This window comes from Prionailurus bengalensis, chromosome E4, assembly GCF_016509475.1.
Source record: "Prionailurus bengalensis isolate Pbe53 chromosome E4, Fcat_Pben_1.1_paternal_pri, whole genome shotgun sequence".
NCBI classification, from domain to species: Eukaryota; Metazoa; Chordata; class Mammalia; order Carnivora; family Felidae; genus Prionailurus; species Prionailurus bengalensis.
In genome coordinates this window covers 9,577,171-9,600,575 of record NC_057360.1, presented here as the reverse complement: position 1 = coordinate 9,600,575, position 23,405 = coordinate 9,577,171, and the positions used below count along the sequence as shown (strand labels likewise).

Below are 23,405 nucleotides of genomic sequence, written 5' to 3'. Positions count from 1 at the left end.
GCGAATTACTTAATGGGACAGTGAGTATAGAAAGTGTAAAGGGTGTAATATCTAGGACAGACACAGAGATGAGCTTTGGAAATAGTCTTTCCCGGTCCCGACCTCTAGTCTGAGGAGCTTGTTATCAGAACTGAATTGAAACAGATTCTAGTGAAAGAACATCCTCAAAACCTTACACCTTGACATTAGCGTTTACGGCCCATTCCCAAACTCAGAAAACCCACTTCCCTAGGAAGTTGCTCTGCTGGGAGAAGGGATGAATGCATCAAGTTACAGAGCCGGGTAGATGCTATGGCTCAAGCCCCAGGTGGTTCTGCATCAATTCTACCCTTCCTTCTGCTCCCTAAAGCTTTGGACAAGAAAAGGGCCTAAGAGTCTGACGTGACCCGTGAATTTTGAAGAACTCCTGTGAAGCCAGCCCATTTCTGGGAGTCCAGGGTAATTCTGGAATGTATCTGGCTTTCAGGGGCCTCTGCAGATCTGGTTGGTTGCAAGCAGTCATCTATTCCCAAACCTGAACTGGCCCTAGACCAGTTTCTGGGGACACACTAAGTGTCTCACCTTAGGGATGCTATTGTTTGCTATCGGGTTTTTGTTTGTTTGTTTGACATAAAGCAAACATCTCGTCAGCTGCCATCTAAGTGGAGAAGTAGACCTGTAAACAATCCAGAAGGGCCCTTCTCTCACCCTCTAGTGTTCAGTGTTTTCCTTTCAGGGGGCAGTTTTAGGACTGGGCACTTCTTTTTGTGATCACAGATGCCGATCTTCAAATTGGAAAACTCATGTGGGGAGACAGCGGACTCTATTACTGTATTATCACTACCCCTGATGACCTGGAGGGCAAAAACGAGGACTCGGCAGAATTGCTGGTGTTGGGTAAGTGAAAAGCATCAGCAGCACCTGTGTCTTCGACCGCCTCACTTCTCCCTCCACATCCCAGCAGGTGCACACGCAGGCTTTATCGTTTGTGCGCAAACTGGTTTCAGTACATGTTCTCTGTGAGCAGTAGGCGTTATTGTATCTTGTTTCTTGGAGGCTGTGCCCCCCTCCCTTTTTTTTTTAGCATCGTCCTGAGTGTTTCTTCTGCTTTCTTAGAGTTGTTTTTCCCTCCTTTCCACTTGTGTACCTTTAACCCTGATTTCTCTTTGCTCTTAAGCTTTACTTACCTTTTTCTACGCTAAGTGTTTGAAGAAAATGCCAGAGGCTTTTGAAGCAGAATAGAGACAATTGAGAGAGAAGAATTTGTTGGTGAGTCAGGATCTCCTGAGACAATGGGGAATCGTTTCCCATACAGTTACAGACACTTAGGACAATCATGAGGAGGGGGGGGGGCTGTAAACTAGAGAGTTTAACAATAAAATGTTCCAGGTGAAAAGAACCATCGGAGAGTCTGCTAGTGTTTATTGGAAGGCAAATGTCTTGAAACCTAAAAGTGTCTGAGTCATTCTCAAAGCAAATATATCTAATCCTCATTAATATTAATTTGTTCATAAATGAAAACTCACTCTTCTTGGCGACTTTTCTAGTGGATTGGAGGAGTGTTAGTGGGAGATGACCTCCTTGTGATGAAACTGAAAATGGAGCACATATTTCATGTTCTGTAAGTGTTGGTTGAACAAGAAAATTAGAGTCAAATATACAGAAATTGAGAAAAGAAAATGCATTAATTGTAGGCGAAAGATTCAAGCAGTTTTTAAAAGAAATGACATTTTTTTGTAGTTTCAGAGAACCCAGGTGATAACGATTTTTAGGAATGTTTAAGGGCGCTTTCTTTTAAAGGCAAGTGAGGTTGAAGGTTCATTTTTACCCTGTGTGGGAAGCTCAGTGCCTAGGGAGAAAGTCGAGGTTGCCATTTAGGGTTTTTAGTTTTACTCTATTATGACTGCTTGCCTTTGGCAAATCAACGGTTTTGTGGCCTTACTTTTACGGTTTATCAAATGGATAATTTATTAGTAATTCACCCTCTAATTAATGATAACCCCTATTAAAGGGTTGACTTAATTCAACTACATACTCCTTGGGTCTAATATATAAAGCGTAGCTGCTGCGGTTGGTAAAAGATCGGAATCCAGATACACAAAAGGAAGTAAAGTAAAAAGGCTTAGATTCACATTGTAAGAGAATGCGGGGAAATCAGATTTGGGATCTGCTGTGACTCTGTAAATCAGAGGGGAATAGAAAGATAAATTTCTGCCCAATCACACCACTCTAACGGCCAAGTTTGAAGGAACAAGTGGCTCATTGAACCTGCAATTAGCTAATTGTGGACACGGTTATTTGGCTAGTGCAGCCATTTGCAGAGAAGTAATTGCCTGTGCAGGAAAATGAGGCCAGGTGAAAACCACTTTAAATAATTTGTTCCCAGTTCTGCAAACGTGGGGAAACAAATGGAGTGAGAAAGCCTTGTCGTCTGAGGATGTGCGGCAAGTATAGGAAGGGCATTTCCCTGGATCGAAACACACGGTCGCTAGGGGGACGATGCGGTCTGTCCGGAGGACAGAAAGAGGCGGGTGAGAGAGAGGCTCAGCTGAAAATGGTCACCAGTGATGAGAGAAAAGATGAAGAACAGAAATCCGTGTCCCTCCAAAAAGAACAGTAAAAGAAAACTGGGGAGCCTGCAGATGAACTCATCACAGAAGGAGCTTATCTGTGAGATGAGCAGATACATGCTGGGGTTCTCGCAGGGGAGAAACATACCCTTCTGCTGTGCTCCACATTAATTAGAAATGCTCAGAGTGTGATATATTTGCCATGTAAACTTTTTTTTTTTAATGTTTATTTATTTTTGAGACAGAGAGAGACAGAGCATGCGTGGGGGAGGGTCAGAGAGAGAGGGAGACACAGAATCGGAAGCAGGCTCCGGGCTCTGAGCTGTCAGCACAGAGCCCGCTGCGGGGCTCGAACTCACGGACCGCGAGATCATGACCTGAGCCGAAGTCGGTCGTTTAACCGACTGAGCCACCCAGGCGCCCCTAATTTGCCGTGTATAAACTTTTTAGGGCAATACTAGTTGTGATGTTTATTGAAAGAAGTTATTTGGAATTCTGTGAGAACTTTCTGGCCACAGAAACTACTGTATTTACTTTCCAGATGCAAAATTCGGAGTCGTCTTTATTTTGACACCCTATAGAGAATGAGTCAAAATATTGTCGCGGTTTCTAAAATTCTAATTATTTGGTTGTTACATCCTGCGGGCCTGATTGTTAGCTATTCCTTTTATGTGAGCCCAGGAGAGCAACCTGATGTCTGAGGTCAATCTCAAGGAGTCATGAAATCCTCAGGGATAATATAACTGGGTCCCCAGATTGCTAATTACAACCTCCATGGAGCCACTGGTTCAGTCATTGAATTTTAATGAGGAATGGTTGGTTGGGAGGAGCTGAGAGGGTTCGATCTGATAAAGCGGACTTGGGAAAGGGATTATGGGAAGCATGTCCACATGTCGGAAGTGAAATTGCACCGAAGAGGGACTGGAAGCTTTGCGTGGCTGGGTAGGACTGGAACCAGGAATAGAGGTTACCAGCGGCGGGAATCCGTCTCAGTATGAAGAACTAACTCGTAGCCATTGGAGACATTCCAGATGGAATAAGTGTTCTGAGGCACAGTGATTTCTTTGTCCCAAGAGGGCGAAAAATTTCTTACGAGTTGTTATAAGTGAGACATTGATGTATAGGAAATGGTGTGTAGGTAACTTTCGAGCTTCATTTCAATTTTAAAAATTTTGGACTGAAAAGTAGAGAGACATGAGGGATGTGACTACCTTGACACATGAGCAGATGGCCTCCCAGGACTTCAGTCCTCGTGACAGAGATAGAAGGGGTACAGGTTGGTTACGAGACTGTACAGGGTGATGCTCATTCACAAGGAAGCCACAGAGAATAGACTGTGGTCTTTTGCAGTAGGTCAGGGTCCAAAGGACCAATCCCATGAGAATGAGGAGAGACCATTGATGGTGCCTGGAAAGAGCTGAAAGTAGCTTTCCTTGGAGATGGTCACAAAGTGGGGAGCAGAAAGCTGGTTGGAGTTTCAGATGACCAATCAGTAAGGAGAGATGAGTTAAAGGGGTCAATTAGAGGCAAAGTTGAGTTTATTTTTCTCACCATACTCACAAAGTGGGAAAGTTGACCGAGCACAGTTGTGAAGCGGCTTCTATGTCAGACTAAGAAGTTTGGACTTCATCCTGAAGACTTTGGGGATCCGGTAAAGAAATACTAAGAAGAATGAAGTGAGATTTTAGGGTCAAAACTATAATTAGCAGCAGTGTAGACAACGCAAAAGGAATGCTAGAACAGAAGGATGGGCCCTGGGAGTGCTGCAGCAGTGGGGATGAAAGCATAGGAGATTCTGAACCAGAGCAGTGAATTGAGAACAACACAGAAGCATTTCTGAGGTGGAAGGTGACGGATCCTGGTGACTAATGTATAAAAGGAGAGAGGAGAGAGGAGAGAGGGAGGAGTCAAAAGGATACCATGATTTCTGGCTAGCTGGGTAGGCAGGTGTTCCATCAACTAAGAGAGGACGCAGGTTGGAAACCAGGTTGGGGAGGCAGGAGAATGACTTTGGTTCTCGACAAGTTGAACAAGAGGCCTATGGGAACCAAGGTACGGATGTCTTGCTGACTAGAAACGTAGGTCTGGAACTCAGTGGAGAAGCCAGGAATTAAGAAGACAGATTTGAGAATCCTGAGTGATAATCAGAACCATGAAAGAGTAGATGAGTCACCCGGGAAGATTTTATAAAGTGGAAAGGGCCAAGGACAGAGCCTGTCAGTCTTATATTTCTAGTTTTACCTCGTGTGAGTAGTAACCCTGCTACTGCATGCGTACTCGCCTTGCTTTCTCCCACAACACTGGAAGCTTCTCAGTAGCACTGGACCATGTGGTCTTCAGATATAGGACCAACTCTCATTTGTCTTCATATCTGCAATGCCCCGCAGAGTGTCAGGTATAAAGAGGCTGGTGTGAATGTTTTTTTGTATTTAGTGATAAACGGGCAGAATCTGTACCTAATACTTTATGCTTCTTAAACGTTAGTCAGTGCTGAGTATATATTTGTTGCTTTATAAAGGGTCAGTGCAATCAATGCATACAGTCCCAAGTGAGATAACATGGTTTAATCTCACTGGTCATCATTCTTCATCTGGCTGTTGAAATCGTTACTGGTGATAGATCCATCAGGGATGTGGTTGAAAGCGACGGAGGTGAGCAGCTTCCGCGGGAAAAGAATTTGTTGGAAGGGTATCATAACTGAAAGGAAGCCTGGAACGTCTCTGAAAAGGATAGTATGTGAGGGTGACACTTGTTAGTTTCTGTAAAAACACCCCCCCGTCACACCTCCCTTCTTACTACAGAAGTCTATTACTTCCTCTTGTTCTAGTCAAATGTGGGTTAGGAGACTCACCTGGGTAGCTCGCTTCCAGGTAGTGGAATGGGACTCTAAGCTTCTCCCTTGTTTGGCTCAGCTGTACCGGAAACATTGACTCTCAGCTGTTTAGGAAGAGAGAGTTAGAAAGGTCATGTGAGACTTTTCAGCTGCCAGGTCTGGCGGTGACATGGGTCACTTATGCTGTTACTTTGTATTTCCCCAGGAAAAAAGTAAAAGTCTTTTTTAGTGAACACAGCACAGTCCTTGTGGTGCCAGAGATGCTCTACGGTCTACGTAGCAAGAATTAATAGAAAATGTCTTTAGGGCTCCATAGCCAGAAAAAAAAAAAAATCAATTCAATTATTTTTTTCTGGTTTTGCATTTTCCAGCTCAAGAATCAGTTTCAGGAGAGAGTCTAGTCGGCCCAGTTTGGACAGGTGTCCAGTGCTTAGCTTTGGGAGACCAGGGGCTCTTGGCGGCTCGTCCATCCAGATATGGAGAAGAATTAATTCCCCAAAGTAAATTGAGGCACTGTTACAAAAGAAGAATGGATGTGAGATGCCAAAAAAAAAAATGTCCACCAAAGTAATACCATTATTCTGTCTGATACTAATATTAACATACATTTCCTAATGATACTAATATTAACATACACTGATAATAATTTGTAGTTCACAAATTTTTTCTATAATGACCATGTAATAAGGTAGGATAGCAGGTATTTTTTCCTCATTTTCCAAGTGAAGAAATTAATGTTCAGGTTTTATAACAATCATCCCAGTAAAAAAAAACAAAAAACAAACAGTGTTGATGATCAAACCTAAATGTTTAAAAAAATTTTTTAAATGCTTATTTACTTATTTTTGAGAGAGAGAGAGAGAGAGAGAGAGAGAGAGAGAGAACACACAAGAAGGGTAGGGGCAGAGAGAGAGAATACCAAGCAGGCTCTGTGCTGTCAGCACAGAGCCCAATGCAGGGCTTGAATTCATGAACATGACCTGAGCAGAAATCAAGAGTTGGCCACTTAACTGACTGAGCCACTCAGGCACTGCCCCCCCCTTTTAAAAAAATGTTTTTTTAATGATCAAACCTAAATGTTTTGATTCCTAGCCTCATCTCTTTCCACAGTACCACATGACCTGTGTATATTGAGAAGCTATGGAATGCTCCCCTGCATAAACCATGTTTTAAAAATTGTGATTGCTGCTTTGAGGTCATGGGCAATCATTTTTACTTGTCCCAGATTAGCTTTCGTATTTCACTTTATTTCTAAGGGCAACTGCGTATAACCGTTGACCTAGGCACTCACTTCAAAGGCATAGTTGCCATTGCCTGGATTGCATACCTCTCCCTGAGTGTGACCCCACCCTCCTTTCCCCATACATCTGAACCCTCTACCAATCGCTCTGGATGCTTCTTTCAGAGGTTTCAGAAATATCTGAAGACAAGTGATTCAGAGAAATGGGAGGACAACCGCTGAGTCAACATTAAACGCAAAAACTATACTGAACGTTCTTTAATCTCTTTTTGATGATTCAGAAAGTAAAGTCATACTGAAGTTGGAAACGCACTTGGTGTTTTGGGTGCTTTGAGATGACTGTGCCAGGTACCTTAGAAACATTTAGATGTTTGGGATCATAGGGCCATACCAGCAGACAGAAGAAGGGAATGTCCAGGAACCTGCCACCCTGAGATTAGACATTGGTCTAAGATCTGTGGCAAGGACAGGATGTTTATAACCTGGAACCATGCCACTATTTGGATAGAAGTAAAGTTCCCTCGGGCAGCTCCAGCTGGCAGGAAAGGACTTCACCATTCAGGAAGGCTCAAGCAGAGAAGTTATTATTTTAAAATCTAAAAGCAGCTTGCTTTGCTCTTACTTCTCTCTACGCACAATACGAGGGCCTGACCCCTTCTGTCTGATGTCCCATGTGGTAGCTTGTTTTTGAAGTGCCTTCAAATAGAAAAAATGAGAGAAAGGGCCCCTGTGGAAACACGGGTGGATGAACACTCCTGCTTCTGGACCGAGAATAGAGGAAGAGAACATTACCTAAGGGGTGTTTAGATTAAAGCTAAGGAAGACTTTGCTAATGGTAACTTTTGGAAATTATGGCTGGCGGAGGAAATGACAGAAACTCCCTCTCTGATGAGCTTTCAACATTGAACAGGTTCTCTTGTCTAGAATATTAGGATAAATAAGATCGCTTTCAGAGTCCTTTCTAGGATTTTGATTTATTTAAAAGATCCACAGATTGCCGGGGCGCCTGGGTGGCTCAGTCGGTTGAGTGTCCGACTTCAGCTCAGGTGATGATCTCATGGCTTGTGGGTTCGAGCCCCGCAACAGACTCTTGTGTTGACAGCTCAGAGCCTGGAGTCTGCTTCAGATTCTGTGTCTCCGTCTCCCTCTCCCCCTCCCCCTCCCCACTCAGGCTCTGTCTCTCTCTTCTCAAAAATAAATAAAAACATTAAAAAAAAAAAATAGAAGATCCACAGATCGCAAAATTAATTCTCTATATAGGGTGATGCCTAAAATACCGCAGTCTTGTTTTGCTGTAATATTGTTTCCGTTTTAGAAAAAATGATATATGTGTATTGTAAGCATTTCAATCAGAAGAGAAATGTAGAAAAGAAAAAAATGTCTCCTAAAATCTCACTATCCACAACTAATGAATGTATTCTTCAGAACTCTTCTGATTGCAAGGGATAGACACTTAACCTGGCTTAGGGGACTTTTTTGGCTTAGGTAATTGGTAAGTCCAAGTCCAAGTATGTCTATGTTCGGATTACATTGTATTTCAGTTATTTTTTTTTTTTTTTAATTTTTTTTTTTCAACGTTTATTTATTTTTTTTGGGACAGAGAGAGACAGAGCATGAACGGGGGAGGGGCAGAGAGAGAGGGAGACACAGAATTGGAAACAGGCTCCAGGCTCTGAGCCATCAGCCCAGAGCCTGACGCGGGGCTCGAACTCACGGACCGCGAGATCGTGACCTGGCTGAAGTCGGACGCTTAACCGACTGCGCCACCCAGGCGCCCCAGTATTTCAGTTATTTATGTAAAAATTTTTTTTAAGTTTATTTATTTTGAGAGAGAGTGAAAGAGCGCACACAAGCAGGGGAGGGGCAGAGAGAAGGAGAGAATCCTAAGTAGGCCCCATCCCAAGCGCCATCAGAGCAGGGCCTGATGAGGGGCTTGAACCCACAAACTCTGAGACCGCGACCTGAGCCAAGATCAGGAGTCGGACACTTAACTGACTGCATCACTCAGACTCCCCTGATTTATTTATTTTTTTAATTTTTAAATTTTATTTTAGAGAGAGCGCCTGCTTCTGGACCGGGGAGAGGGGAGAGGGGCAGAGAGAGAAGGAGAGAGAGAATCTTAGGCAAGCTCCACATGCAGCACGGAGCCCAATGTGGGGCTTGACCCCACGACCCTGGTGTCAGCCTGGGCTGAAGTCAAGAGTTGGTCACTCAACTGACTGGGCCCCCCAACTGCCCCCAGATTATATTTTAAAGAATCGCTGTCTCCTCTGGGTTAGCTTAATTCTCAGGCAGGCTCTCCGTTTGGGGCAAAGGTGGCCCCAAGCAGGTCCAGAGTTAAATGGTCTTTAATGCCTTCCATCTCAGGAGGACAAAGTGCCATTCTTCGCAGTGGCGGGCAGAAGTCCTGTTGCTGGGGGTGGCTGTGCTCTGGCAGAGGAGCATACAAACGGGCCACCAGCCCGCGTTGAACCGTATGCGTTGAAGGGAAAAGGGAAAAGGAGTAGCTTCCTAAAGGGAAATTGGGCAGTTGTTTCCAAATGAAGAAGGCAGGCAAAAACAAACACTGTTAATGTTTTGTGGAATTCATCCATTTCGGCTTCTTCACAGGCCAAATGCATTGCTATTCCAGGAAGCCAGAAATAGGTTTGCTCCCAGCAGGTCCTTGTGAGGAGGTGCTATGTTGGGATTGATTCTTCCCTGTGACGGTAATGCCACAGAGTTACCTTTGTTTTTCTGTCATGCTTCTATTTTTCCTTCCATCTCCTTCTGTGACTTACTCAGAAGTGCAAGCATATATTACCTAGGCAAGGGGTGAAGGAACAGACATACATGAATTTTTATAAAATCAACTTATTCACAACACCGTGCCTGAAATTGTTACTGTGGTCTAAAATAAACCTTGTAGGCTGTTAGTATTTAAAAAAATTCTTTTTAAATGTTTATTTATTTTTGAGAAAGAGAGAGAGAGAGAGAGCATGAGCAGGGGAGGGGCAGAGAGAGAGAGGGAGACACAGAATCCGAAGCAGGCATCAGGCTCTGAACTGTCAGCACAGAGCCCGGTGTGGGGCTTGAACCCATGAACCGTGAAATCACGACCTGAGCCGAAGTTGAATGCTTAACTGACTGAGCCATCCAGGTGCCCCCAGCCTGTTCGTATTAAGAGGCCATTAAGGGGTGCCTGGCTGGCTCAGTCAGTTAAGTGTCCCACTCTTGGTTTTGGCTCAGGTCATGATCTCATGGTTCATGAGTTCAAGCCCCTTGAGTCCCGTGCTGGCCTCTGTGCTGACAGAGCCAGCTTGGGATTCTCTGTCTCGCTCTCTCTCTCCCTCTCCCCCACTCACACTCCTCTCTCTCTCTCTCTCTCCGTCTCACTGCCCCCCTCAAAATAAATAAATAAACATTTAAAAAAAGAAACCATTAAGAACACAATCAGAGGGGCACCTGGGTGGCTCAGTCAGTTATGCGTCCGACTCTCGGTTTCAGCTCAGGTCACGATCTCATGATTTGTGAGTTCGGGCCCCGCATCTGGCTCTGCACCGACAGTGAGGAACGTGCTTGACATTCTCTCTCTCCCCCTCTCTCTCTCTGCCCCTCTCCCACTCAGCTCACTCTCTCTGTCTCTCTCAAAAATAAATAAATAAACTTAAAAAAAAAAAAAAAGAACATAATCAGAAATCAGGGAATTCTTGGGAGGGGACATCTCAGAACTTGCCATTGACCTTAGGGATTTGGACAGGTGTTTCTAAGCCTGAGCGGAAATGCTCTAGCACTCATCCCGGTGTCAATGCCGCCTCAATCTGAATCCTATTGTGTTGCCACCCCTGTGACGTTCTGGCTGTTAAGAAAGGCTACTTGTTGCCAAGGTTCCTCCTCCTCCTTCTCTTCCTCTTTGCCAGCCCCAGCCTGGTGCTGCTAACCAAGGAGATTTGCCGATTAAAAGGGCTTCAGCTCCCAGGGTTCCCATGGCAACAGCCTCCTTGGAGGTCTTTGTTGCTTGCTAAAACTTTGATCCCTCCGAGTGGCTGCTGCTGTTTCTCTCCAAGATTTACAAACAGAAGAAGAGGGAAAAAGAATTGGGGGAGAAGAAAGAAAAAGTTTACTCGTGGCAGAAAGGAGAGAAGGAATTAATTACAGAACCACACTCTAGCCATAAATCTGGGGGTGACTCCTCTGGAACATCTTTGCGTTCGGGCTGTGCCCATATTTTCATTTGTAGACTCGGTTATACCTCAGTTATCTTGGCCGCGCTTGAAAGACCTCAAGTGAACTTGATTCTACCAGGGGGGCGGAGCCATCTTTTCTATCTTCAGTGGACACCTGTGCCTTCAGATATCCAGAAGAGCCAAGATAACCGTGCCAGGTCCCGTGGAAGGAGAGCCAGAGAACTAATGAGAAGTGAGCTCTTAAGGCTTCATCCCCATTGCCTCTTTTCCCAGTTCTCTGTCCTAGCCCTAGCCTGCTCTGCCCTGAGCATACCTAGATGCCTCTGGGGGAAGAACTAGAAAGTTAGCCAGGCATCAACTAGAATATGATTCTGGTTAACGACCATGAGTAACAACCATTCTACTGTAGGAGCAGTGGAATGGGGGTGGTGGTTGCTCCAAAGAATTGGGATCACGCCTTTTACTCTTTGCGGAAGGCCTCCTATGGCCTTTAGACCTCTCTGGTGCATAATCGCACCCTTGCTGTATGATAGGCACCATGCAGTAGAGTTAGTTTTGCTTCAAGTATGGTTTACATTGAAATTATGATTTACATTTAACTAGTCTTTTCTGCATACTATGTCCCTAGCACAGCAAGGATACAGAGTAAATAAATGACACCATCTTGTCCCTATAAAAATTACAGTCTTTTGATAAAGATGAATGTTGTATTTCTGAAGCAATTAGAGAATATGAGAAAAGGTTAAGACTGTATTTGATATTAAGTATCTAGGCTATTGGTTCGCAACAGGGTGCTATTTTGCCCCCCAGGAGACATTTGGCAGTGTCTAGAAACATTTTGGTTGTCACAACTTACGGGGTGCTATGGCATCTAGTGGGTAGGAGCCAAGGAGGCTGCTAAATGCACAGGACAGCCCTCCTACACACAATTACGTGGCCCCAAATGGCCATAGTGCCAATGTGGCAAAACCCTGATCTTGACCCAAGGTCCGTGTGGATACTTGGCAAGGTCTGCTGTGAAGAGCTTTGGGGTCAGATACCCCTGGATTCAGTGCAGCCATATAACCTTGGGTAAGTCAATGTTAATGAGCCTCAGTTTTGAGCCTCAGTTTCCTCATCTGTAAAAATGGGGAAGGGGTAATAAAAGCTACGTGGAAGGTCTATCGTGAGGATTAAATGGCACATGATAAGTAAGAACTCCCACCTGTTCCCACCCCTCACATTTCATTGCTGGTGCAATGCTTGATCTGAGGGAACGCTCTGCAGGGAGTTCTGCGATCCGGGGCTCCTGCTAGAAGAGCTGATTTCCCTTTAGCCCATTCCATAGGCAGAGGCTGTAATGAGCCATCTGTGCATTGGCAATCCTATTACTAATAGATTCACAGTTCCTCAATGACATTTGGGCAATGCCTTGCCAGTGGTGACCCCAATCAGCCCCGTGGGAATCTTCGCGCTAGTGGATTTCAGGACATTCTGTCCCAGCACGCTATGTTTTGGTTGCTCTATTTTGGTTGTTTTGGAAGCCCCTATTTCTCAGTGGATGGCCCCGAGTTAATTACGCGGCGTTTAGTGCCTGAATGCAAGGAGTACAGCACACAGGCCATTCGCTGAAGTCTGGAGGGGTCTGGGGAAACGCCTGACTTGGATTAGGCCCTGGATGGCTCCGGAAAGGCTTTAGACGGGGCGACTTCATAATTTACTGTCCAAATCAGGATCCTTGAGAGGGAAAGGGGGAAACTTTTAATAATTTATCTCAAGACAACAGGCATAAACGTACACTGTCCGAACTGGTATCATGGTCGCCCCCATCAACGTGACCGCCTTGAAGGTTCTCCTTTCGGTTGAAGAGAACAGAACAGAAGATCCAGGGAAACTGGGGGCAAATGAGGGTCGGCTCCTTCCTTCACCTGCCGGACCCTCGCTGCTAGTTGGCGTTTCATTTGCGGGGCCCCAGGGATGTACACATCGCCGTTCATTTACCAGGACCGATCAAAGGGGCCCAGCACAGAGATGGTTAAGGACCGTTCACTGACAGTTTTGCGCCAAGATGTCTGAAGGGTAAAGGGCGTCCACTTAGCTCTTCACGACCCTGGGTGGCGAAGAGAACAGACGAGGTCTCAAGGCGCCCTTTGCCTTCCCCCGTCCCCAGCCACCCAGTCCCGCGCTGCGCCTGCTCTCCCCTCCACCCCCTGCGCCCTCGCAGCCTTCATCCCGCCTCACTATTTTTGCTTCACTTGTTGCTCATCACTGTGGGAGGAAACTCGGCCTTCAATTAGCGCGCATTCCTGAAGCCTGCGGTTGCCGTGGTTACCCGGGCGCGAGCTGAAGCAGCTGGGTCAGCCCGCCAGCTTCATTGTCGTCTCTGGGCCCCGGGCGCGGGCGCGGGCGCGGGAGGGAGGGCGGGGACGGGCCCGCAGAGGGGAGGCCCCGGGGGGCCGCGGGGGAGTGGGCGTCACCGAGAAATCGGCTCAGCCCGGCCAAGAAAGAACTGGGGCCCCTGAAAGCCGGGCGAGAAAACAGTCGTTGCATTTTTCTCCAGAGCCAGCTGCTGCCATTCAAGGCTGCAGGTTCGCGTTCACACGCCGGCGGTGTCTGGACTTTGGTCTGGGAACTGCCCCCAGGTGGAAGCCCCTCAACGCTGAGAGGAAAGGGCAGAGACCCCCACCGCCCAAGACCCACAAGGAGTGGGGCCCTCCGTGTCTGCTGCAGACCATCAGGGCTTTGGGGGTTGAGGAAAGTGGCCATTTTGAGCACCTTTGTATTTAAGTTCCCTCTGCCAGCCTGTTGGATGGAGCCCGGTGAGCTCCGAAAATCACACTGGGTACCGAGGAAGCCCATTCCCTTCTTCCATGAAATCCCAGCCTGCCCCGGGTCGTTTCGGAGTCAAATCCAGCCGCCTTCTGCACTTCATCTCAGGCCAAGTTGTGCACGCTAGATTACAAATAATACTTGGCATCTCTTCCCTCTCTGGGGGCAGGGAACTGGTTCACTGTAGCACTTTGCAAAGGCAGAGTGCTTTGCAGTGGTTTTTATTATTGTTTATTAGTTTGTGGCGGAATGGCGAATGCCTTTTAATTAGCTCATACTGCGTTAGGATGTATTCAGTAATCACTCTCTGGTCACGACTTTAAAAGATGCTGAACATTTTAGCCATCTCTAGCATTTCCTACATCCCAAAATTATACTTTAATTATGTAAGTGGAGCAATAATGCCACAAACAGAAGTTTCAGGGTTGCTGCCTGCAAATACTAGGAGACTAGAAAGCTGTTGCTATACATTTCTAAATTACGGCTAAGCAAAGCTTGAGGGGGAATGAGATATTGGGGGGAAAATACTGGACTGGGGATGAGTAGGTCCAGTTTCTTCTGGTTCGATTATTAGCCGTGCGACTTTGAGTACGGTTCTTAACCTCTCTGAGCCTCAGTTTCCTGAAAACACGGAAAGGGTGATGGAGTCGATGACCTCTGAGATTCTTTCTAGCTGTAAAATCTAATTCTAGAATCTATGTGAATAGAAGAAGTCAGTGCCTTAGGCCAAGCTTATAATCACTGCCAAAAACCCGGAAGCATTTATTGACAGTTAATTGCAGACGGTCCAATACTAGTCATTTTGTGGAGAGAATTCACTGTCAGAATTATTCACTGCGGTTTAAAGTGACCTGAAATGTAAAAGATAGAAAAAGAAAAGAGTACACGCACGAAATGCTTAAATACAGTTTATAAATATATGTAAAAGAAGGAAAACTATACCCACATTTCTGATGGATAATCATAAATTATATTTATTGAATGCATGGTTGCTATGGGAACATAGAATAAAAACAGGGATGTGTGTGCACTTGGGAAATTTCCAGTCTATTTGGGATTCCAAATAGCCATAGAAACAACTCTACACTTGAGAGGGCCAGAGAAAGCCATCTGCTCTCCTAAAAGCCTTAGGAGAGAAACATTTTGGATGGTCAGGAGCTGAGAGAGCAGGGGGTGGGTCACCCTGGTCTCTGAGAATGGATCTGGGGCATGTTCGGGAAGCCCAGAAATGGGATGAAGCCCAGAGGTGCATTAAACAGAAGGGAGAAGAAGGCAATCTCAGGAACTGGGGAAGGAAAGTGTTCTAGGTTGTCCCGAGCAGAAAGTTCATTAGTATGGAATATTGGCAAACCGGAGGAGGACTCCGAGGTAGTAAGTTCAAAGGAATGAACGAAGATAACCGTGCTGTCAGTCTTGGTGACATCATAAGTAGGAAGGACGTGTTGTTTTTTCCTCCTTTTGGTAGGTTCCAGCGCATGACAACCTTCCGTTGTCAGCAAGTAATTGAATGGCAGATATGGGATCTGAAAACAAATTTGTCCTAAATCCAGAATTTCGGTACCTTCCATTGCACTTTGAAGGTTTGGACTAATAAAATCAGAGCTTAGATTTAAGTTTTAAAGGTAGAGACAAAGACGGCTTTTTTGGCTAAACTTTGTATGCATGTTGGATCTCTCTGTAACGACTGCCTCTCAAACAACATAGCCTGATAGCTGTCAACTTGTCCGGTGGGGTTGTGCTTCAGTCCTCCCAGATAGCAAGATGGCCTTTGGGGACGTTCAAGGACTAGAGGACACTAGTGGCATTGAGCCCTGAGTCCAGGGGCGCTAAACATTCTCCAGTGCATAGAATAGCGCTTAATGAATGAATGAATGTTTCCTTCGTGTTCTTATTAAAAGCCTGTTTCCATCTGGGACAAAAAGCACTCTCATGAGCAGTGAACCAGAAGTCCAGCCAGAAGCTCAGCGTACCAGACAATGGGGATTTGCTACTGGAAACGTTGCAAGGTCCTGATGGGTGAGGACCTTGCTGCTGGTCAGGGTGTCAAACACAGAACACAGTCTCTGCCCCCGAGGGGTACCCGTCCCGTTAGCGGAGGCGCACGTAAAGGTGTCACTGTGGTCCAGAGCCACAGGGGCTGTCTTGTAGGTGTGCACAGTGGTCCTTAGGAGCATGGAGGTTCCTCCCAGTGCAGCATTCTTCCAGGGCTCTGTCGCAACAGATTTCAGAGTCTTGTAGACTGTGCGTGGCAAGGGTTTGAACAAAGCAGGAGATTGAGAAGTGTATTAGCTGGTTATGTGAGTAAAGAAGGTAAGTAAGTCCTGCCTTGAGGAGACTGGTTTACCAAGAAAAGAAGCATTTGGACCTTGGGGAAATGTCACTGGGACCTTGTTGTGAAATGTGCAAAGATAAGGCCACGAGTAGACGAGAAGTGGGAAACCAGGCAAAGGCTGTGTCTCTGGGGAACGGCCTCGTACTAGGTGGAACTTGATGTCAAAAATGTAAAAAAAGAAAAAAAAAACCTGATGAGAATTGGATTTGGCAGGAGGAAGGCGCTTTGACCTTAGGAAGCTTTGTGAAACAGAAGCAGGTAACTAAAACGGGGTTCTTAAGCTGACGCTGTTAGATGAGCTGCATGGGCCAGTCAGCGAGCCTCCCCAGCACAGGGTTCATGTCTATTCCTCTGTGTCCCCACCTGGCACAGGACACATTTTTTTGTTGACTGAATGATGAATGAATGAACTGGAGACATTCCAGAGGTGAGCAGCTTCTCAGGAATACGTACAAAGAGAGTTGGGGATAACTTCACTGTGTCAGTGGCAGAACACGGCTGAGATGGGAATTGTACGGGTCAGGTACAGAGGCCGTTTTATTCACAATGCATGTTTCTGCCCTAATCAGTCAACCGAAAGCATGTGAATGTTTTTGGCTACAAACTTAGTGATGGTTTTGTACGGAGCCAACACTTGTGTGTGTGTGTGTGTGCATGTACCAACTGTTAGCATGCCTGATTTGTTTGGTCTATTCATGGGGAAATTTCTTAAAAGTAATGGATGCTGCAAGGTTTGGGGAAAACTGTTTGAGTGCTTACATCAAAACTGTATTTTCTCCTGATAGTTTGAGCTGCGGTTTGAAAAGCATAAATGTGGCCTTCTGTTTGCAGGGTCTGCTTTCTGTCCCCTCCTCAGACATTAAAGTGACTTCTAATTGCCCCTCTTCAACTGAATCCTGGAAGAATAGCAATGATTCACAAGTGTTGGTAAAGTGCTACTGAAATCTGGAAAGTATTTACTGCAATTGTTTGGACTTTCTAAGATCAGACCTTCAGTGGATGTGGTAGAAAAGGAAGAAGAGATAGAACGTTTCTAACTGGCAACAGCATTTCTTAGAAATTGTTAGGCAAGAAGCTGGAAGCAAATGGTTTTCAGAAATATATTATTCCAGCATAAATCTACTTTAAAAAATGCCTTTAGTCCCAATAAAATGTAAGTGTGGTATAAAAGCCAGAGAGCTTTGCACTCTGTCTGCTGTCGACATGATACAGTCATATTGTCTGCTACCCCAAAGCTCCTACTGTGTCCCGAATTCTGAGGACATTTTTTTTAAAAATTTTTTTTCAACGTTTATTTATTTTTGGGACAGAGAGAGACACAGCATGAACGGGGGAGGGGCAGAGAGAGAGGGAGACACAGAATCGGAAACAGGCTCCAGGCTCTGAGCCATCAGCCCAGAGCCCGACGCGGGCTCGAACTCACGGACCGCGAGATCGTGACCTGGCTGAAGTCGGACGCTTAACCGACTGCGCCACCCAGGCGCCCCCCGAATTCTGAGGACATTTAATTCCACCAACTATGGCAAGATTCTGTCACCCACGCCATCCTGGGGCTAGCGCTACACAGGTGCATTATGGGAAAGCTTCATCTTCTTCTGAAGCATCAGCTATTGGTTGTTGCCTTAGGGAGAATGAGAAGCTCCATGTGTGTCTTTCGGGTGGAGTGACAAGTTTTGTGACTCTCCTGTCCATATTTCTGTGACCACCGTATCCTTAATTTTTTTCGTTACAAATGTAAAAAAAAAAAAATCTAGAAATGAAAATCTCTCCATTATTTCTCCACGATGCCCATTCCGGGTCCCCAGAAATAAGAAAGGCACACAATTCTGTGTGTAGTGCTGTCGCTTACAGATTTTAGCTTGAACATAGGTTCCTGGAGATTATATTCGCTGACATTCTCGGTGTAGAAACAATGTCAGAACACCAGCCTATGGGGAAATCCAGCTTTTGTATTTTACCTGCTCATAAATATTTTGGTTTATATATGCCCATCAGTGGTTGCAAGTGTGTGATCTCTGGGCTCCATACAGCCCCCAAACATGCTTTGTATGGCTTGTCCGGTGTTTAAAAAAATACCTATGGATCAATCGCCAACACTGAAAATGCAGATATTTCACACAAAAACCTGGGGTCTGGCTAATCTTGAAAAATAGGAAGACCCACAACTGTGAAGACACATTCCTGTGGGGCAGCGATTGGCCAGACTTGAGTAGTAGCAGCCTCTAGAGACATATAATCTGCTGTTTGCTACACCTCGTATTCCATTCGGCTGGCTGCATTTACTTGTGTTACCCGCTGTCCCTGTAAACATACAGAGCCGAGTTTGCAACTCTAATCTCTAAGTATCAGATTTGAGAACCAAGAATATTGTAGGCTGGGTGACCATATAATTAATCGTCCAAGATAAGACACTTAGAGAATAAAAAGTAGTGCTATTAGTATTTACACAGGTACAACAGGCACAAACGAGGATATATAGTCTCCCTATTTATCGATCACTTTATTCAGTCACCTCATTTGATTAATGAGAAAACTGAGACCTAGAAAGAGGAAGTAATTTGCCTATAGTCACCAAGTAAACTAATGGCAAAGGTGCCCTAAGTACCCTGATTCCCAGTTCATTGCTTTCTCCAATATAATGTGTTCTATATAAATAAGTATAAGCGCCCTATTTTCCTTGAATATATAGATTTTTTATAGTTAATAATTATCACATGGCTAATTTCCTATGAGTGTACAAGTTGGTAGTTTATATCATCAATAACATTTCTTTTATAAATGTAGTTAATTATGGGCTATAGCGTATCTAGAGATGTTTAAAACATTGGTAGGCTTGAGAGCTTAAGAGTAGACCCAAGAAAAGCATTTCATTTTATTAGATACAATAAGAGATACATTCAGAAGTGCTAATTGTCTGGATTTTAAAACAATCTTTTAATGTTTATTTTTGAGGGACAGACAGAGTGTGAGCGGGGGAGGGGCAGAGAGCAAGAGGGAGACAGAGAATCAGAAACAGGCTCCAGGCTCTGAGCTGTCAGCACAGAGCTCGATGCAGGGCTTGAACTCGGGAACAGGGAGATCATGACCTGAGTCGAAGTCAGGTGCTTAACCGGCTGAGCCACCCAGGCACCTCTGGATTTTTTTTTTAAGCCACCATTAAGTAAGCATCCCATAACTAGCTTGTGAAAAACATTGTATATTGACTTTTTTTTTTTTTAATTTTTTTTTTCAACATTTATTTATTTTTTGGGACAGAGAGAGACAGAGCATGAACGGGGGAGGGGCAGAGAGAGAGGGAGACACAGAATTGGAAGCAGGTTCCAGGCTCTGAGCCATCAGCCCAGAGCCCGACGCGGGGCTCGAACTCACGGACCGCGAGATCGTGACCTGGCTGAAGTCGGATGCTTAACTGACTGCGCCACCCAGGCGCCCCTGTATATTGACTTTTTGATCAACTATTGGCTGGTAATTAATATTAATTATGTCTTCAAGAGATGGCCAACATCCCAAATTCCCCAGTCCTTGACCAGCTGTTCCTTTGTTGAGTTTCCAACAAGGGATTCCAAGGGATATTTGTACACAGAACACTCCAGATGAGACCAGTGCATGCTGTGAATCACTTGCTCGGAATTTGGCCCCAAATTCCTGTCTGGTATCCCATCCTAGACCACACGTGAGTCTTAGAGGCACCTCTTAGCCTACCAGGAAGGCTTAGGTCAAAGGCTAGCCTGAGAAGTCTCCTTCAGGGTACACCTTTCTCCAGTGCCCCACTTGGCTCTCGTGTGTTCTTCCAAGAGACCTCGCAAGCAGCAGACCATCCTTACCAGGTCAGCTGCACAAGCTAGAAAGACAGAAAGAAAGAAGCCTTTCTTGCCAAGACCTAAAACAGAGCTAGCCTAAGTCACTTCATTCTAGACTTCCTTCGCCTTGGAATGTGTTGTGGTCCCAATGAATTTCTCAGATGAGGAACCATTACCCAAGCAGGAGACATGGCCAGGGCACCTTTTACCCCGTTGGCCTTGTATAGTTAGGGAGCGCCAAGAAAAAGTCAGTGTCCTGGAGGGACTCCTTTTTCTTTGACTTTTGTCAGACCTTCTTTTCCATAGAGTAGTTTGACGGAGGCGGGGACCAGTGACCGATCATGATAAACCTTTCGATTGAAAACATAAACTGCACGTGGGTAATTTTTTCTCTGATGCACCTCAATAAACTCGTTTTCTAAATGGGCCCACTCCACATGCATGAAACAGACCCCTAAACCTGTGTGTTCAGCAGTGACGTGTGGCTGCTGAGCCTTTGAAGTGCTGCTATGAGTAAAATATAGTATTCAATTAATTTCTTTTTTTACTCTGTGATGTGATGACTAGAAAAGCTAAAAATTACCTGTCGCTCACATTATATTCCTAGTGGATAGAGCCGTTCTAGAGGCATATGTTCTGCGCGTAAGTGAAGTAAGATTCAGTTGCGTGCTTAAGTGGTGCCACGGCGACTTTTTGCCATTAGAAGTCGGAAAGGAGGGCAGTTTGCCAGTCGTTTCATAATGCAAGACTTGTTTATTAGCAAGGCCTCCGTGGGGTAGAAACATCTGGTACAGGTACAGAAGGGCCTTTATATTTACGTTGATACGGGAACATGGTGAAAGCATTCAGTGCTTCTTTCTATAAATCAGGCCAGTTTTTTTTTTTTTTTTTAAGTTTAATTTATTTTGAGAGACAGCATGAGCGGGGGAGGGGCAGAGAGGGAAGGGCAGAGAGAGGGAGGGGCAGAGAATCCCAAGCAACCTCAACACTGTCAGCGCAGAGCCCGATGTGGGGCTCGGACTCACGACCCGTGAGATCATGCCCTGCGCTGAAACCAAGAGTCAGATGCCTAACTGACTGAGCCACCCAGGCGCCCCTAAATCAGGCTAGTATTTAAAAGGACTAACCCCCTCCCCCACATCCTCTACAGTCTTGGTTCCTGCGTAGCTCTTTGCCTCCCAGAACCCCGAGGGGGCGCCTGTTCTGACACCAGCCGGCTCTTAAGCTCGTATGCCGAACCATGCAGAAGGCGCTTGGGTTCATACAACGCCAGCTGTGGGTCCCATATGGAAAATCCATACCATATACATATGTATGGAGTATTTCTGAAACCAGAAGGAGTGTAGAAGAGCGTGTAACTCATCTAGCTTTATCTTTTCCTCGCCTTTGAACATTTTAATCATTGAAACATCTTTAGGCTATAAATAGAACATGTAGTGAGACAATTCTGAGTTAAAACCAAATATGTACTTTTGTTTTTATATGGACATAGGACTGTGTATGGGTGTATGAAAATGTAGGTTGAACGTTTGGATACAGATGGGTTTGACTTTCCAATAAAATGTGTGGAGAAGAATGTATAAATGAATGGAGATGGTATGTGTCAGTCTGCTCAAGCAGGGTTTTTCATATTTGAAGCAGAGAATTTCCTCCTTCTATAAATAGTTGGAGAGAAAGTTCTGTTTCTGCTTCCATCTGGTTTAGGTGCAGAGTTCACTTAGATGGCTGCCAAAGAGTGATGGAGAAAGTTATTCTCTTGACTAAGCCCCGCCTCAGCGACTTGCCTCTCCTACCCCAAGGAGCGTGGGTCCATGGCCCTGGTGTAGGGACGGCGCCACGTGGAGCCAGCCTTCAAGCTGTATTTTCCTTTGGAGTAACCTCTTGCCTTCTTCTTTTCCTTCCACCTCTTCCAGGCAGGACAGGGCTGCTTGCTGATCTCTTGCCCAGTTTTGCTGTGGAGATTATGCCAGGTATTCACTCATTTAACTCTTTATTTGCTTAATTTGCTGTCACTCCGTCTGTCTTGCTTCTGCATTAGTCGCTAATCGTTCCTTTAATTTGTTTGCACATTTGTCTGTGTTATTTCTGTGTCCTTTTCCAGGATGAACTGAGCCCAATGGAAGAGCCTTTAGATGGTATTTCTTCCATTAGTAGGTCCTAAAAGGATAATGATTAAAAATAAGCTGCAAGGGGGACCCAGTCCTTCAGTGTCAGGTGTGCAGGCTCTTTGGCAAACTCCATAACCATTCAGCATCTCAGCTGTCCCCAGGCAGCTAGAAGTATCCCTAACAAAGTAATTACTTATCTGCATTTCCTTATTCCCTAAGTTATATGTTTACCCATTCGTTAGTGTATGACCATGTTACTCTGAATTGCGTTTTGTAACTTTACCAAAACAGTTTTTCAAACCTCATGAAGTCAGTACACCCCTCCTTCCTTGAAAAGCACCTACTTACAGACCTACATTGCTTTGTATACAATTTCAGGGGCTCCTTGGGCCCCATAAGTCCCTGGGATCCACGGACCATATGTCAGGGAAACCCCAGATGCACAGCTCTGTCATTTTATATAGCTTAAGTTGAATGCACCAGCCTAGACAAGCCAGCATCCGTTCAGTGCAACACTATAGTCCGTGATGGAAGGAGGTTCCATGAGAAACGGGAATGAACTACGGGAAAGGACATATCCAAACTCAGAGAATACTAAAGACTATGATTCATTCTTGCTTTGGAGGGCTACTGCCAAAGGGTTGAGAGCGGCATAATAGTTGGGAGCAACAGAGAGATACAGACTATTCCCGGCCATAGGCTTTGACTTTATTCAGCTTTTAAAACATCCAAAGTCTTCACAGTTGAATTTCACTAATTATTCTTCCACGAACTCTCCTGTTTTGCCGTTAGCTGGCCAACCCAGATATAAACATGCTTACTGTTGATGTTGACCCCAGGGACACAAATAGATATCTGTTTGTGATCCCTCTTATCCAGAGTGCTGTCAGCTTGTACTCGTTTGTTCATCACCCGCAAACATACACATACAATGTTACGAAGCATCGCTTCAAACTAGATGTTATGTTCCCCCAGTCCCAGGAAAGAGTTACTGTATTTTTCATATCTGGTCCTGGTCCCTTGAATATCCCTCCCTTTTGACTCCAAGAATCCTTGCGTGGATAACATTCTTTTGTTTCTCCAGGGTAACCCGCCAGTCCTTTATCTTTGACTGCTTGACCCAAGACCGTTGTAGCCTCCATGCCACAACACTCATCTGATCCTCAGAGCTCATATCTGTCTCCAGAGACAGAATGTTACTGGGTTATTGCTAAGGTCCAGGACAAAGCCCTGAGCTATCTATGGTCCTCAGCAGGAATGTTTTCCAGACCATTCTCAGCAGGCGCAGGGCCTTCTCATTTCCTCACTGAAGAGATGGTGACCTGGTTCATTTGAATGGGGATGAGTGGATGGGGTGACGAGGGACGTTTCAGGAAATATAAGTTGTTGGGTTTTTTTCTCTGAGGAAACTGTGTTCTAGACAAAGGCCAAAGAATTTTATCATTATCACAAAACCCTTTATATAACAAAAATGTCATATTCTCAAGCTCCAACTGAATGTCCATTTAACTGAAAGAACATTTAATAACCAAAATTCAAGAAAAACAATATATACTTAAAGTTCATTGT

The 23,405-nt window shown here is 45.1% G+C and overlaps 1 protein-coding gene across 1 annotated transcript in view; it reads left to right on the top strand.

Moving 5' to 3' along the window:
- ILDR2 (immunoglobulin like domain containing receptor 2) overlaps positions 1-23,405 on the top strand; it is a 59,884-nt gene that overhangs the window by 16,569 nt on the left and 19,910 nt on the right. The window contains exons 3-4 of the mRNA XM_043569007.1: positions 757-876; positions 21,642-21,698. Of these exons, the coding sequence (XP_043424942.1) occupies positions 757-876; positions 21,642-21,698 (177 nt within the window). The remainder of the gene's footprint in view (positions 1-756; positions 877-21,641; positions 21,699-23,405) is intronic.